Source organism: Sprattus sprattus, assembly GCF_963457725.1.
Source record: "Sprattus sprattus genome assembly, chromosome: 19".
In the NCBI taxonomy this organism is placed as follows: Eukaryota; Metazoa; Chordata; class Actinopteri; order Clupeiformes; family Clupeidae; genus Sprattus; species Sprattus sprattus.
This window is the reverse complement of record NC_137917.1, coordinates 3,103,880-3,121,784: the sequence shown is the minus strand read 5'-3', so window position 1 is coordinate 3,121,784 and position 17,905 is coordinate 3,103,880. Positions and strand designations below refer to the sequence as shown.

The 17,905-nt window shown below is 45.3% G+C and overlaps 1 protein-coding gene across 2 annotated transcripts in view; it reads left to right on the top strand.

The window, feature by feature from the left end:
• The first annotated feature begins 205 nt into the window (after positions 1-205).
• The window catches only part of LOC308380402 (plectin-like), a 122,548-nt gene continuing 104,848 nt past the window's right edge, over positions 206-17,905 (top strand). For both annotated transcript variants that reach the window (XM_080857728.1, XM_080857727.1), the window contains exon 1: positions 206-349. In XM_080857728.1, the coding sequence (XP_080713854.1) occupies positions 259-349 (91 nt within the window). In that variant the 5' untranslated portion in view covers positions 206-258. The remainder of the gene's footprint in view (positions 350-17,905) is intronic.

Below are 17,905 nucleotides of genomic sequence, written 5' to 3'. Positions count from 1 at the left end.
AGTTGAGAGCAGCAAAGAGCAGTGAACACGCCACAGGCACCACACAGCCTAGCGCAGCACAGCACAGCACAGCACAGAGCAGCTCTGAGCAGCACCGGCACACAGGAGAGGACAGGAGAGGACAGGAGAGGACAGGGAGCCGGCCACCTGAGCAGGCAAACCAAGGAGAGAGACAGACGAGAGAGAGAGAGAGGAGAGAAAGAAGAGGGTGACAGCGTACCTCCCCTGCCCCTGCTGCAGCGAGCAGCGACCCCCGGCATGGCCATGTATGAGCCCGCCTGCCTCCCTCCCAATGCAGATGAGCAGGACTTCGTCCAAGCTTATGAGAACGTCCGAGAGAAGTACAAAGGTAACTGCCGTCGGAGCTCCGAAACATAAACAAACACACACACACACACACACACAAACACACACGCACACACACACACACACACACACACATACACTGAGGGAATGTTGATGAGGGAATACAGGCTCTTGTCACTGACAGATTGGAGGAAGTATGTGTGCCTCTGTGTGGGTGTGTGTGTGTGTGAGAGAGAGAGAATGTGTGTTTTATGAGATATTTTAGCCATGTGCTGCACATCGGTGGTTGAGTTAGCGTTGAACAGTGTGTGACACCGAGAAATGTGTTACAAAGAGAGTGTGTGTGAGTGTGAGTGTGTGTGTGTGTGTGTCTGTGTGTGTCTGTGTGTGTGTGTGTGTGTGTGTGTGTGTGTGTGTGTGTGTGTGTGTGAGAGTGTGTGTGTGTGTGTGTGCCGGTATGAGATATAGTTGAGCCATGTGCAGCACATCTCTGAATGAGAGAGTGCTGACCAGTGTGTGTGTGTGTGTTTGTGTGTGTGTGTGTCAGACAGAGCTCAGCTCAGCTCCTCTCTCTCTGAGGGAGGGCGTGCTGAGAGCAGTATTGATTGGCACACATGTGGGCTGTCACTCTGCTGCCTGTGTGAAGGCTGTGGAAGTGAAGAGTGGATTTACTGGAGGGCTTTGCCCTGAAATGTCAACTTATGACCTACATGCCCTCCTGACCTTCATAAAAATGCCGCCTTCCTTGGGTGAAAAGGTGTGTTGAAATCTTATCTAAGGTGGTAAACAGAATGTTTGATATCCAAAATTGATTGTCTACCATGTTTCCTTGTGTAACACTGTACAGACAGAAGAAATGTTAATTACGGCAAGGTAGTGATGGAGGAGACATTTCTAATCTGTGGGTTTCATCACAGGATGTTTGTAGTGGACAGCTCTTATCTTTTGTGTCAGCACTTAACCCCGTGGACACTGCCTGACCCTGACTCATCTGACCCCACCTGTGATGCACAGCTGACCAGTTCACTTCGTTGAGATTGGTTCACGTCACAGAGACATGCGGCTCCTCGGGGCACTTTGGTCGTGAGCATGCATACTCATTCTCCATGTGTGGGCGCTCCAGACCCAGATAGAAGCTCAATGAGCTGGCCCTGATCTGCCCCTGATCTGGGCCGGATGTGGCAGAACCTCTAGTCTCTAGAGTCGGCTTCTCTCTGGTGAAATCTAGGCCAGTGTCTGACCGCTGACACCGTGGTACCTGGCCCAATCTCCACATTTGGGTTTTCGACTGTTTCTACTTTTTTATCTTATCACCTGTCTCTCCCTTCTCTTTATCTCTCATATCTGACACTTCCTTTTCTTTCGTGATTCACTTTGCTTTTGTCACATCGATCCAGCGCATCGTCCCCTACTGTGAGCACCGCTCCCCACCCCCTCCCCCCTTCCCTCCCACTCTCCTGCATGTACCTGGGCTGGGTTGCTCCTCGTCTCTGCCGCCCTCAAAGGTTCCCAGCAGCTGATCATAGGGAAGACAGAGTGTGTGTGGAGGGCTCCTCTAAAAATATCGCCCCAGATTCCCCCCGCTCCCCCACAACCATCACCCCTCCCCTCCACCAACCTTTCTCTTTCTTTCCTTCTCTCTCTAACTCCCTCTTTCTTAATCTGGCATGGGCTCATAGGCAGATGTTGAGCCTGTGCTGCATCACAGATGCAGGGACTGTGGATACGGATGAAGTGCAGGACAGGGATGAAGGGAGGGCCAAGGAGAGGAACGGAGGGGTGAATGAGTTTATGTTTGAGACGTTCCTTTCTTTCCTGTCTTTCGATCCGCACCGGGCCCGTCAACCCTGTTCTCCTTATTAAGGCACAACTAGCGGGGATTCTCTGTTGTCGTTCCCACCTACCCCCTCCTTCCTCTTCACCTCCCTATTCTGACCTATATCTCTCCATCTCAGCGGCCATTATAGATAATTACAGAGGTGCTCCATATTCAGTAACTACTGCCAGTACCATGTGGCATTAAGAGTAATTACAGAAGCACACCAACTGCTTGCAGTCCATGGAACCGGTTCAGAGAATGAGTCTGTTTAGTTTGGCCCCTAGCACCTCATTGGGTTTGCCACTTTATATGAGAACAGGTGCATCAGAAATACCATCAGTGTGTCCCTTTGGGAGTCGAATGTGCGTGTGTGTGTGTGTGTGTGTGTGTGTGTGTGTGTGTGTGTGTGTGTGTGTGTGTGTGTGTGTGTGTGTGTTTGTTGATTTGTTATAGTTACTACTACATAAAGTCATCTGTTCACATGAGTATGCGCTGAAGTTTCTGCATACTGCTGCCTGATAACGGAAAGTATTCAGACTGTAAACACTCTCTGGCAGGCCGCAAGTGGATGGAGTGGAGCTGCTGTGCCCTTGTGATTAATATCTTCAGTAATGCGGCACAGAACCTCAGAGATTCATTCAGTTCAGTTTTCATTTTCTTCATAGCTCTGATGCGATGGCTCACACGGACGACACTCGTTCCATCTGTTTGGTTGGTGTCCCAGTGTTAAAGACTGCTTGGCTTATAAGTGGCACACTTAGACGTGTGTTTTTAAAATACCGGTCAGGTTGCCATGGAAACACGCTCTGTAACTTTCAACAAGGAACATTTTGGCGATAGACCGAGAAACACAGACTACTTATGCAGCCCCACAGAGGCTGCTCATTTGACAAGAACTTTCACTACCTGTCACGACATTGATGTCGGGGTAAAAAAGAAATGTTAAGATATCTAGGGATAGATTTCTTGTATTGTATTGTGAGACCAAGGTCAAAAGAGCATTCTTTACTTGAGTGGTTGTTATGCATTTATTGCTCTGCTCACATGCTTGCATTTGTCATGCTCGTTGTGGTGCTTTGCATACTTAAAGTGCAACACATACACGGCCAATCACTTTACACGCTACGTCTCAGCTTAGATACGTTATTTAAGACACAGAAAAGAAGCGGAATACTACTTTTGTGGTGAATTGGCTATTTGTTGTGTTGGACATGGGTATGTTTGGTCTGGTACGTGTTTTATATGTGTTCTTTGTAGGTGTGTAAATCAGTGCGGTATTGCTGTGTGTTGTTGTGGTTGGCAGACACCCCAGCTTTCCCAGCGTCCCCTAAAGCAATTTGTGACAGCAGGTGAGGCAGGCGTCACTGAGGCAACTGTGGGCAGATTCGGAGGGGGATTGCCCTAGTCTGGCATCCACCCTCCCTCTGTCTCTCCCTCTCTTTCTTTCTTTCTTTCTTCCCTTCTTTCTTTCCCCCCTTCTTTCACGCCAGAGACCATCCATCCCTCTTTTTGCCCCATAAGGCTTAAAATACCCTGACAAATATAGCCCAGCCTTGTTTGGGGTGGCCAATTAGAGAGTTATTTTGGGCAACCGGGGCGGGGGGGTGGACTTGATTGTCTGTGGGGGTAATTTAAATACCAATGTATTTTCAGGACATTTAATCTCATTAATCAACAATGAATTCATTTTGTAGCATCATTGATTTTTTGTCTTGTGTCCACCTCATTCCCTAATTTCCTGACCTGTCTGTGACTCCATGTCATGATGTTTTATACATACGTGAGATCTGATCATCTGTATCTGGGCTAATGACGGATTTACACATTCTCTCTTCATGTTTGTCTCCTGGCTGTGAAAGGGGACTATCATCTGGCACGCTGAAGGGGAGCGGCAGAGCATTGCCAATTGGCTCTCGGCCGGTTTACAGAGGAGTCAGCACAGCGAAGACAAGACCGGTATCACGGCACACTCTGTTCACTCGCCCACGTGGGTGATGCGCATGACTTCAAGGTTTCTGGTGTGTTCGGCAGTCCGAAAGGAGAGAGGAGCATAAGTCTGGAAATAATGCAGACCTTTCTCTACTCCGTGACTTAATGATGTGCCAATGTGTTGGCAGATCTAGCTGTCCTTTTAGGCTGCTGATCTCACCACTTCACCCTTCTCTTTTAGTGCCATTGGCATTGTCATGCTTTTCTGTAGTGGATGCTCCTGTGTCTGAATGAGTGAGTGAGAGGGTGAGTGAGTGAGTGAAGTAGTGAAGGAGTGAAGGAGTGAGTGAGAGAGTGAGACAGTGAGTGAGTGAGTGAGTGAGTGAGTGAGTGAGTGAGCAAGCAAGCGTGCGTGCATGCGTGTGTGTGTATGCAAGGCATATGTACCTCTGGCTAAGGTTTCTCCAGTAGACAGGAGTGAGTGATGACTGCTTCCTGTGCTGGGAGGAAAGTGATAGGGTAGCAGCTATAGCACAGATCGTTAGAGGCAGGATCAGTTCCTGGCCAAATCTGTCCCAATTCTCAATGAACCACTCCTCTGCTTTTTCAGGGATATCAGAAATTCCATGAAGAATTCCTGTGTGCTTGTGCTATCTTCTGATATATGGTATCTAAGAGTAACAGAACATGCCTTTGGTTGTCATACTTTCTTTCTTTAATTAACAGTTTGTTAGTTTTTTATCATTATAGCTGTAACTAAAATAAATACTTGTGGAAAATGCTTTGCATTATTTAAGGTCCTTGTAATAATTAAGTATACGTTCAATTCGGTATGCACCATAATATAATGCACCATAATGCATAAAATTTCCCTAAAAAGTTGGGCATCCTACTTTTTTGATTTTACCAGAATTGACAGGAAATGCATTCTCAGCAGCTCTTAGTTCATCCTTGCGTTAAAGACAAACCTTTACGTCTAGGTCACTTGAACATGCAGTATTTTTTGGCAGTGGGTTCATTTCGCAGGTTTTATTGTTTCAAACCCGCAATAACATCCGATGTAGAGGTAATAGGATCTTAATCTTGTATCCTCTCTTCTGCCGCTTTCGGGTGCTGCCATTTCAGTGGATCTGTCAATTCAGTCAGCCAATCAGTTATGTTTAAATGACCTGCAACGTATTGTGTTACTAAAGGCCAGTGTCTGAATACAGCAGCCAGGTTTCCATGGTTTTTCTCTCAGTTCTTCTCTCGGACTCTCCCTCTACCAATAGGAATGGTAGCAGGTGCCCGGGCCTCAGGTGCTCTGTGTGTGTGTGTGTGTGTGTGTGTGTGTGTGTGTGTGTTTGTTTGTGTGTTTGCTGAGGAGTGTATGTGTGTGTGGGTGTGGGGGGCGGGGTGTAGAGGTGATAGAGTCTCCTTGGTTGTCCCTGCTGAACTGACCTTCCACATGTGGCTGGTCGTAAATCGCCTCCCCCCCCCCCCCCACCTCTCCAGCGGCGCCCTGGGTTGAACAATTCGGTGTGATGGCAGCGGCAGCTGAAGTCATGGAAAGGCACTGGGGGGATTGGAGGGGGTAGGTGTTAGTCTCCAGAGTAAGGGCTGAACCCTGGCTGCCTGTCATCATAACGTAAAAACACAACTGAAGACGGGCGAAGCTTTCGCAGACGGTGGCAGTGCTACGCCAGACAGAGTTTGTTAATGAGAGCAGGTTTGAGTGTAGAGAAGCCCTGAGTGTGTGTGTCATGGATGCTTTTGCACAGTGCAGGTCAGGGCTTTCGTGAAAGGGTGAAGGCTCTCCTGGAATCCCCTTTGCCTTATTTGGAGTTTGGAGTGTCCACAATGAAACTCCCCTCATAGCTAATCCATCAAAGAGCAAGCCGAGGACACACAGGCCTATGTTTTTTAAATGTTTTATTATTAACAGTGACCTTGTTTGTGTGTGTGTGTTTGTGTGAGTCTCTCTGTGTGTGTGTGTGTGTGTGTGTGTGTGTGTGTGTGTGTGTGTGTGTGTGTGTGTGTGTGTGAGTTTGTCTATGTGTGTAAGTCTGTCTGTGTTTTTTTTTGGCTGAATGAAGGTTTGCACTGCCTTTCTCCTTTGGAAGTTTTGAGCGGTGCTGAGTTCACCGATATAATCATTTGGCTTGTGGCATGAACATGCCGATCCGGTTGATGGCCCGTCCCTCGTCCTCGCTTCTCTTGTTGCTGAGAGAGCAGTTATGACATCTGAGTTCTGATGATGGCCCTGGGTACCTCTCTCTCGCTCTCTCTCTCTCTCTCTTTCTTTCTCTCTCTTTCTTTCTTTCTCTCTCTCTCTTTCTTTCTCTCTCCCTCTTTCTCCTTGTTTCTAGCTCTGTGGGATTGTTGTTCGGGTCTGTCTTTGTTACCTGAATTACCTGAGTTACCTGAAGTCTCCTTGCCTTAAGAGAAAAGTAGAAAAAGAAGGAAAATGTAGCCTTTCTGTGAAACCTGCAGGACCTGCAGTGCTGAACCTGCACTTCCCAGAGGAACCTCCCCCTCACCAGGCCTTTCTAATATTAGCCTTCAGAGAACCACAGTACTGGGGGAAGAGTTTTTCCACTGGGTCTGGCCTGCTGGGTGAATCTATGATTCATCCCACCGTGAGCTTCTATTAAGGTAGCTGGGACAGTGGTCAGTTCAGGGAAGACATTTCAGTTTGCTCCACCTCACTGTGAGGGAGGAGGAATGGTGTTGTTAACATCAATCAAATCCAAATGTGTGAATGAACTTAAGGATGGGCTAATGGCAAGGAAGGGGATGTTCATGTGCACATCTGGGATTTTGCCTCCAAAGTTCCTGTGTTCGGGCTAAGATGGAAATTTTAGATATCTCAAGCCACCGCAGTCTTGGCTCCACAGTGTCTTGTCCAAATAGCAACAGAGAATCCCTGAACCTGTTTTTCTTCATGGTGACTTGCGAAAAAGACTCCAGTAGACACAACGCAGAGCAGAGCGTACCGTCTGTCACTGCCAGCTTTGTGATGACACACAGGTGACAGTTTGCAGCGTGGCAAGGGCTTATGGGTAATGACATTGGCTTTTGGCCCCTGCCTGTAGGAAATTTGACACATTGGGATTACAAGACCATGTCAAGACACATCCATGTAATCAATCATTTCTGAACACGGGAAACATAGCACAGGATCTTAACACAAAGGTGTTTGTTTCAGTCTCGTTCCTGTTTGTTAGTCCGGCGTAAAAACACAGTAGAAAGACACCGAATGCTTCTGTGTGACAGAATAGCGGTAAATTGCAGGTGTTTATGTCATGGATGTTGTGATGGATTAGATCACCGTTGCATTTTTCCGCTGAGCTGCAGTACATATTTGGTATTGGGTATTTTCTACTGCCTTATTCAGTGACACTTACAGGTTGCTTTACTCAAAAAGCTTATTTTTTTTGGGCAATACAGAATGTTCCAGGCATTCTTAGCCTCACAGAAGGGACAAGCAGGGATGCTTTAAAGAGACTGGTTTGTTTCCACTGCTAGTGGTTCATGCAGTGATTACATGGAAATTGCACGCACCCACACACATGCCCACACACACACACACACACACAAACACACACACATACACACACACACACACACACACACACAAACACACACACACACACACACACACACACACACACACACACACACACACACACACACACACACACACACACATACACAAACACATAAACGCTCTCTCTGTCTGTCCCTCACATACTCACAGCAGTATACATGTACTCTCTGTGACAAACACACACACACACACACACACTCACACACACACACACACTGAAAGACCAGGGGCAGGGCCACACTAGGAATGGAGTGTTATGTCCACGCTGGACTCATCACCTCTGCCGACTGGGTACATTCCCTCCCCCTCATTTCCCATCTCTGCTCACTGCAGCTCATCTGTCTCATTCAACCTCAGGGCTTCAGACACACACACACACACACACACACACACACACACACACACACACACACACACACACACACACTCGCACACACGCACACACGCACACACACGCAAACACACACACAGACACACACAGACAAAGAGAAATAGAGAGAAGAACCTCAACCCATATGCAGGATTACAGTAGCAAGCAGTCAGAGCTAGCTCCTGTCTGTGTGTGTATGAACTAGTGTTGTTTTATGGGCTTACTGTTAGCTGTGGGTTAAAGCTTTTGTTTTGTTCTCCTGTGTGTGTGTGTGTGTGCGTGTGTGAGAGAGAGAGATAGAGATCTTATGTGTTTGTGTGCATGCCTGGGTGTTTCGTTTACTTTGTGTGACCATGGGATGACACTATCTGATGAAGTGGTAAATGTGTAATGCTCGCTCGTGGAGAAGACGACCCCGCACTGGAATCTGTGGTGCTGCTTAGCATTGCCCAAGCACAGATCACAGGCCGGGAAAACACAAAGTGATCTTCCTATTAAAGGGATGTCAGACGCACTCACTAAAACTTGCCTTGCCTTGCCTTTATTGGATGTAGTGTGTGTGTGTGTGTGTGTGTGTGTGTGTGTGTGTGTGTGTGTGTGTGTGTGTAGCCGATATAGAGTTCTCAGGGAAACTGTCTGTAGAAAATGTGTAAGTGTCAGTAGCATGAAATGGAATCCCCACTTAATTTGGTTTAGTGGATAGGATGGAAGAAAGAGGACTCTGTCAGAGACGAACAAGCCTCGCTTGATTGGGACTTTTTTGACATTTATTTTTATGCGCTCTGAACCCTGTCCAGCTCAAAAGGAGTGTGCAGCCAGTAGCGATGGAAAGTATGTTTCCGCTCATCAGGCGCTCGCGTTTAGCCGCCCCTCATTTCCCTTCTGTAAAACACTGTTACTGTGAAAAATGACCCTGGTGTTGTTTTGTGTTTGAAGTACGACTGGCTCTGAAAATTACTTGGAAATTACAAATGACATGAATATTGATGAATTAAACAATGAATAAAGATGGATCGAGTTTGTTACTAGACAGAATGTCAGGCAGAGAATCCAAAAAGACTATAGAAAGACAGACAGAAAGACAAACAGACAGACAGACAGACAGACAGATAGGTAGATTTATATTTATATATAGATAGCTAGAGAGCAATAGATTATGGAGGATTATCGGGGCCAAAACTAAATAAATAAATAACTAAATAAATAAATAAATGAATGGTTAAATACTTGGATAAATACATAATTAGATTTATTTATACCTACATTTATTTATTTATACTTACATATATTTATTTATACTTACATTTTGTCATACATTTTGTCATACATTTTGTCATACATTTAGTCATACTTACATTTTGTCATACATTTTGTCATACATTTTGTCATACTTACATTTTGTCCACGGTGTAACTTGCTTGCAGCAAAATAAATCCGTCATCCCCCGTCAAAAAGTCAGGGGGCGGGTTAAAGCCTCTGATTGGTGAATGAACAGTATTACACACCAGGCAGGCTCAACCAGTCGATCAGGCTCGATGGATACTGAATTTTGGCGTTTATGGATGCCAAGCGCCAGATTTAGTTTAATGAAAGTTATTGAGCATTATTTAAATAAATCAAGAATGTCCCAGAAGACATACCCTCAGCTGCTGCGTGAGGCTGCATTATTAATTTAAGAGGCCCTCAACTCGACTATACTAGTAGTAGCCTAGTAGTATTTCTAGTAGTGTTATGAAATGTTGGGTTTAATGTGGCCTACTGGCCTAAGCCATGGGTGCACTGGCCGTAGTAGTCGTAGCGCTGTCGTTACCCCATCACGTCTATCTCTTCTTCCATAGTTTGCATCAGGCTGCTATTAGAATGTTACGCTGTAGCATGGTTCTTATGTCCTCAGTTTTTGAATCACCAGTGATGAAGAAAGTGTTTTGTCCGTCTCTTCATAAACGGAGTGACTAAGAGTAAGACCACATTTACACATAGTCGGGTAATTACAGAATAGAGAATATTTCTGCCCTTCCGTTCAAAAATAACGTCGTACACACAAGGTCGTTTTCCAAAAAACGTTCTGTTTACATGAACCCGCATATACGCCCCCAAGCGCCATCATAACTATGCCAAACCTGTAGGTTTGCATAAGTAGGCTGCTAATCCATTAAATTGGCTATGAGTCCTAGATATGTGGATCCTTTACGTTTATTTGGCTACAACAGGTAGACAAGATGGAATGTAAAACTCGTAGTCCACTGGTGGAAGTGCAGGGGATACCATTGTTAAAGCCAATAGTCACACACCGGGGAAGGGTTGAGAGATTCAGTTATAGGGTTGAAAGAATGCAATCCTGCGTTTGCATTAACATATAAATGAGCACTACGTTAACAGCATCCATGATCAGTAAGCAAACTAACTGTACATATAGGACGCTCACATGACGAATGCATTTTTAGGCGCATATGTGACGTTTGATAACCTAAAACTCCGTTTGACCCAGTCCACACGCAAAAACTGAGTTTTCCTGAAATCTCCACTTTGGCCGGAGTTTTTAGAAATTATCGTTTTCCGTGATAAAACCTCAGTTTTTTCTCGTAAATGAAAGGCCAAACCGCATGAAAATATATACGTTTTCCCACCGTATAAACGGGGTTCAGTTGAGTACTGGATTGTAATACGTTTATCAATCTGTAGATTGGGAGAGAAACCCAGACCTCTGACAATAAAAAACAACACAACATCCGGCTTAGGTCTCAATCATGTCTCTCTCCGCTCTGAAGGCCGGAGGACCATCTTTTATAGGGCACAATAATGTAAACATAGTGACAGTCAAGCAGTAATGACGTTACAACAGTCTCAGAGAAAGAGACTCACAGCTCCCCAACACATGACAACTCTCAGACTAGAGAGTTAATAGTTGGAGCTCTCCGTTTAGTCATGACAAGGGACGTTTACCCATTACTTTCTCCAGATCCCGAACCTCTATACCCCTGACACAGACACAGTCTAGGCTACTCTTATTAATACCTGATACCACTCTGCTGCATTTGTCGCTTGATAGTGCGCTTGGACACTCGAAAAAGGTTCGCAATATCTTGTATTTTCAGGCCAGAGAGTGAGAAGTGTTCAATTGTGCCAGCCGAAGATCAAACAGAGTAGACCACCTCCAGGGTGTATCGCCTGTAGGCTATCACTCAGCCTCATCTGCTATCATCTCGCTGAGGATCGTGAACACATTTTCATCTATGTCTGTGTCAGTCAGGGCCGATACCGTTGATGATGATGATTTTAAAAACAATGTGAATAGTCAGTTGCCTCCATCTCCTCAGCTACAGCCAACATTTCGACTACTGTATCATGCAATATTCCATTTATTGAATCCACACCGGGTGCTGCCATCTTGAATTAGTCAAAAGCAGTCAATTCAAGTTGAACCACCAATCAGAGGCTTTAACCCGCCCCCTGACTTTTTGGACGGATTTATTTTGCTGCAAGCAAGTTACACCGTGGACAAAATGTAAGTATGACAAAATGTATGACAAAATGTATGACAAAATGTAAGTATGACAAAATGTATGACAAAATGTATGACAAAATATAAGTATAAATGTAAGTATAAATAAATATATGTAAGTATAAATAAATATATGTAAGTATAAATAAATAAATGTAGGTATAAATAACTCTAATTATGTATTTATCCAAGTATTTAACCATTTATTTATTTATTTATTTAGTTATTTATTTATTTAGTTTTGGCCCCGATAATCCTCCATAATAGATGAATCATTAGAAGGACATAAATATTCCTTCTCTTCTGAAGCTCTGAACCGATCCTGAAAGTCAGATGCCAACAGGAAATGAATGAGTGACTGAATGACTAAATGAATGAATGAGAGGACGAGGGGACGTGCTGGTACTGCACAGACCTGATCTATAGAGCTTACTCCAGCGGAGTGAATGAGTGAATGAGTGAATGAATGACTGAATGACTGAATGAATGACTGAGAGGACGAGGGGACGTGCTGGTACTGCACAGACCTGATCTATAGAGCTTACTCCAGCGGAGTGGCACGTCAGGCAATTGGAGCCTGAATGACTGAGTCACCACGTGGGCCAGGAATGTCACGGCAGGTCACCCCACACAGCTGCTGCAGGAAGGAGAGCGCACACACACACACGCCCTAACACACACACACACACACACACACACACACACACACCAACACATGCTCAAAAGGCCAGTAATTCCCCCCCACTCATCTGAAGTAGACATTAGTCTGTTAACAAGGCATCTCCAAGGCACCCCCCCTCCCCCCCTAAAAAGTACACACGCATACCCCTCAGTAATGTCAGTTATTCAGGAATTCCTCCTATACCCAAAATATTCTCTCAGCCATTACTAGCAACCTCACTCCCAGATTAGCAAACTCAAATTTGGATAATGAGTGGCATTAAATCAAGGCTCCTTTTTATTGCACACTTAACCAGCCAGCGTTAATGACTCCTTTGCACACTATTATCAGGATATCCATCCGATAAATAAAGTAACTGTCAGATACCGTATCCAGTGAGCCATGCCCTGGTCATAGCTGGTGTTGTGCCACCATCTCTCTGGTGCCCTGGGTGTTGCCCTACCATGCCCTCCCCCACCTCTAGGGATCAACGCTGACCCACTGGAAAACCGGCTGTTTGTTGCTTTATCTCTGTGCTCAAAAAGCACCGCTAATTTTGGGCTTCCTGCAGTTGCCATGTTTTTTGGGGCCGGGGTTCGGAAGCATTAAAGGGTCGGGAGCAGAGTCGATTGTGGCCCCTGGGGTAGGAAAAGAAACACTCCTGGGCCCTTTGTAATTAGTGAAAAGAAGAACCAATTAAATCATGTTATTTTTGAAGGGTGTTTCTTGACTGGTATGAATCCAAACAGGTTCTCTTATCAGGAGTAAACCACACAAACCTGAAGTAGTTGTCTCAAAGGTTAAAACAAAACTGAACGAAAGAAACCTGCTGTATGTTCACACATTGTAGCCTTTTGTCTTAGCTGAAGGAAAAATAGGTGTGAGTTTGTTTTTCTGTGTGTGTGTGTGTGTGTGTGTGTGTGTGTGTGTGTGTGTGTGTGTTTTAAAGTCCTTTGACCTGTTAAAGTATATGGTGGTAAAGTATCCGCATGAATGTGTGGCTTCAAGGGCACTGGCATTTACAAGGTTGTCTTGTCGGCGAAGGTATCTTTATCCACGTGTGCTCTGGTATCTAGAGAGGGTGTGTTCAGTCTTACCAGCTTCAGTACCCTTGAGCTAAAGCCTTTGGCTGTATAGGAGCAATGAAAGAAGTGGCTAAACAACCTTTTGTTGAACGGACAGGAAGAATTCCAGCAATGTCACTTTTCCTTTATGGGCTTTTCTGATATGAGAAGATTTAGCTGATATTACTTCACCAGTCTTTGTACTGTTATCTTGGTCCTGCCTTGAAGGGCACTGTTATTTACTTGGCAGGGGTTTTACAGTGATTTCCAGAACAGTGGTGGAGTCAATTCTGTCAGTGCTTCTTCTGAGTTGGACTTGAACCCAGGCCCTTTCTACACTAAGTTTTTGAACAGCCAATATATACAGAATTAATTCTCAACTAAAATCTACACATAGGCAGTAGGGCTGTGTATCGGGAAGAATCTGGTGATACATATTTGGGTACAGGGGTTACAATTTAATACATTGTGATATTGTAAGCAAGGCGAAATATATATATATATATATATTGCAATTTTTTAAATCAAATTGTATGCATTTTGTGCATCAACTCGAACAGTTACTGTTTGTCAAGGTCCTATATAGACAAAATACCTCAAATGCTTACCTTCTGATGTTGATGGTATGATGATGATGATGACGATGTCAGTCCCCCACACCCCACCCTGGTAATGTTCCATTAGTCGCTGCACTATTATTAGTGTGAGCATGCTGTTCACCTGGAGCCTGGTCACTGTCCCGTCTGTGAGACAGCGGAGGCATGGAAGGTGCCTGTGTGTTTATCACATCGCTGCCAGCTCTGGAACCTGTGGAAAGAACAGTGTGACGGCAGCCGCAGTAGCAGCGGCTGAAGCAGCGGGAAAGATCATTGGGCTGTGTGTTGGTCTGACGTGACGTAGCCGCTCTCAAAGAAGGACCGGCCGGTGCCTGCAGCCCAACTCCCTTGTCTTCTGTGACACTGCAGAGATAGGATACAGTGTGCTGCAGCATGTGTGGACGTGGGAAGCAGGAGACCAGGGTAAGAGAGAGAAAGAGGGCAAAGGAGAGGGTAGAAGAAGGGATGTTGGAGAGAGAGAGCACAAGGGTGAATGAGGGAGAGGGAGAGAGAAAGGGAAAGGGAAAGGGAACAGAGTCGAGAGAGGAAGAAAGAGAGGGGGAAGAAGCGTGTGTATGTGAAGGGAAGAAGGGATATAAAAAAGCACGGATAGAGTGTGAAATCTGTCTGGTGAGAGGTAGAGCAGTTGGTGTGAAAGGAAAGGAAAGATTGAGAGACAGGCAAAGGATGAGTATTCCCCTTCCTATATTTCCACTGATCAGCAGACACTGTGCAGAGGTGTTGGTTTGGAGTATGGAACACTGTGCTGTCTGAGAGCTTCTCCATGTTGGATGCCTTGCGAAGGGTGGCAGTTCCCCTCCTCTCCCCTCTCCTCCCCTCCCCTCCCCTCCCCTCCCCGGCTGCAATGCTATCTGGATGGGGAGATCCGCTCCAGGGCCCTCCACTCTCACGCCCGGGTCTCCGGGGAAGCTGACTTGCCAAAGACAGCATTTCCAGCTTCATGTTAGCATGTAGTTTACGACCCCCCCCCCCCCCCCTTTTTTTTTCTCTGTCTTTCTCTATCTCTCTCCCCCTCTATTTCTCCCTCTAAAATGTAAAACCCGCTTACTCAGCACCTCTTGATTATGGAAATGTGTCTCATAATGCATATGGCCAACATCTACTGTATTATTAATGTATCATTCAAGCCAAGCTCTCATGTTTGGTCAAGTCTCTCGAGGTGTATTCTGCCTGGCAAATATGAATACATTTTATCCCCAGCTATGTTGTGTACCAAAGGTCTTCTTAAATAAGTAGGTGGCCCCAAACTGAAACAAGCTATTTAAAGAACAATACTTTTCATGGACAGGTTTGACTTTGTTTTGACTTTTTGGAACTTGTTTTCAATCAGTAGTGTAAGCACAGCCCCTAGTGGATCCTCATCTGTACAACATCAACAGAAGTCCAAGAGAAGCCAAGAGCTTGTCTATGCCTCTCTCTCTCTCTTTCTCTTTGGCCAGTGATGCATTGCTCTGAGTTGACTTGTTCCCAGTTCATAGATTACGTTAGATAAGTAGGTGCCATGCTAGTGTCTGTCTCCCTCATTCCTTTCACTGAGTCGTAATAAAACCTCCTTATCTGTGTTTGTACTGTTTGATTGGTGAAACTCCCACCACCCACCCCGACCCTTAAAGAGATATCATGGTTCTGTTCCACTACTGCATGGGCCAGAGTTGGTCGGAATACACTTAGGAAACCTGCAAGGGTCATTCTGTGGCTGTAAGCACCCCACACACATCCTCACATCCCCCATGATTCCCAGCATTCCTGAAACAGGATGAGCGTGTGTCCCTGCCAGACGCTCTGCCCTCCGGGTCAAAGTGCGCTCCCTGCGCTGAGGGGGAGCAGCTGCATGGCCCTGGCCTCAACATTGGAAACAGCACGGCCAAGCAACTACCCCCTCACCCCATTTAGGAGCAGTAAGGCCGCTGTGACTCTTTAATGACAAAATGACCGTGACACTGGTCAGCCCAGGGAGGCAGGGGATATTAATAGCAGGAAGTTAGGTTACAGGGTTCTGTGGTGTTTTCAGATATTCTTAATTGTTGTGTTGTTTGTGTGTACTGTAATGAGGGGGTAGGAGTTATATAATTATAACTTTTCTTTTGAGGATTTTAACTCTGTTTTCAGCTCTGAGTAATTCAAGTGAGTTATTAAAAGTGTCTTTCAGCTCTTTATAGCTTCTCACAAAACAATAAATTCCAATATGATATCCACAAAATAAAGATGTGGTATGACCAAAAAAGTGCATTTGAGTTCAGACGATAGCTTAGCTAAGGTAATAAGGTGAATTTATATAAAAAAAATGCTTTCTGGAAGCTAATCATACTAGTATCCTGTGTGGTCAAACTGTGGTCTTTTTTGGAGTTTTAACAATAGCAGGGAAATATGTGTGGTGATTAAGAGAAACTGTGTGCCAAAATGGCCCAGCCCAGTAAACCACATGCACATACACACACACACACACACACACACACACACACACACACACACACACATACACAAACACACACACAGACACACACACACACACACACACACTAACACACACACACACACACACACACACACACACAGACATACATACTCACACACACAGACATCAATCACATGCGCAAACATACACACACACACACACACACACATGAACACATTTACACATTCACACACACACAAGCTAACACACACACACAAACGCACACATTCACTCAGGCTGTGAAATTCACTCGTCGGCCCACTGTGTGTGAAGTCCTTGGCCTACACACAGCAGCAACACTCTATATACACCCAAGCACACATGCCACTGGTGACTGTGGTGATGTTTTATATACAATATGCAGCATTATGTAGTCTGCTAATTACAGGATCGGCTGTGTGAATGACGTACACCAAAACGGGCATAAAAACTAGGCAGCCTCCATTTTTCTTAACGCTGCCATTAAGAATGTTTTTTTTTTTTTTTTACTCCCACATTACTGCCTTTAAAATCTGAGACACAATTCAAGGTCTTGTCAATTAGGTCCTGACTGCTTCTGTATCACCTGAAAATACCATTTTCCAAATACCGTTAGTGTTAATCAGCTATGGCTGTGGAGGGAAGCCACTCATGGCCAAAGCCCTGCCTCAGCAGCACTGGGAGCTGGGCGGATGTGTCCGCTCTCCTCCACCGCTAGGACCTCGTCGCACTACCCCTGCCCCTGACTGGTCGCTCTAAGCTGGCACATTTCACAGAGATTTACAGGGCTCGGTGACCTCAGGGAGATGGAATGTTTGTCTGGACTTCCACAGTGGGTCTATTGGACGGCGCTGGCCCGCGGCCCGAGACACCGCCCTCAGGCTGAGGATCCAGGTTTGAACCAGTGTAGGCCTACCACTGCCTGTCAACAGAGTGGTTTCCAGCTTCATTCTGATCACAGGCCTAATGCACCTAGTGGGAATGTGATGTTTATGAAAGTGAACATATACCTTACAGTGCAATAGTTATTAGTAGATGTTTCTTCGCAGTAAAGAAAGTAATTTGTCTTTTGTCTTTTGAGTGTAATATGTGTCAACATTATAGCTCTCTATTTTCTTTACTGGAAAAATACTCAACTTCACTAAGGTTACCTAAAGGAGATGGGAAAGGAGAGGTGGAAAATAAGAGGGACATTGGGCCTGAGTCAGATAGCTGTGGCCCAGCCCTGCTGAGCGTGTTTAGAGAGTGTGTTAAGAGGATTCCTCCTGCAGGTGTTAATACAACCTGCGTTGACTTTTGTGTTCGATAGGGGGCTAATAAACTCCCACGCTGACAGACACTTTCCTCTGTGAGCCTCCTTATAAACTTCACATGGGCAAGCAGCTGTAGTAACAGCTCAATAATGGTCACTGTGAACCCTGTGTCGCTATAAGTCAGTCACACATATACGTTGCATCAGGGACATCAGAGTGTGAATAGCAGGAAGCTATTCCTCTGTCATCTCCATTGACCGCCCAGTGGAAAGAATGCTTAGTGATGTGTTTTTTAGGCTGGCTTTAAATGCTTTTTACTACTCGTTGTACATAGGGTACCTAGTAATTGTATTACTGTCTA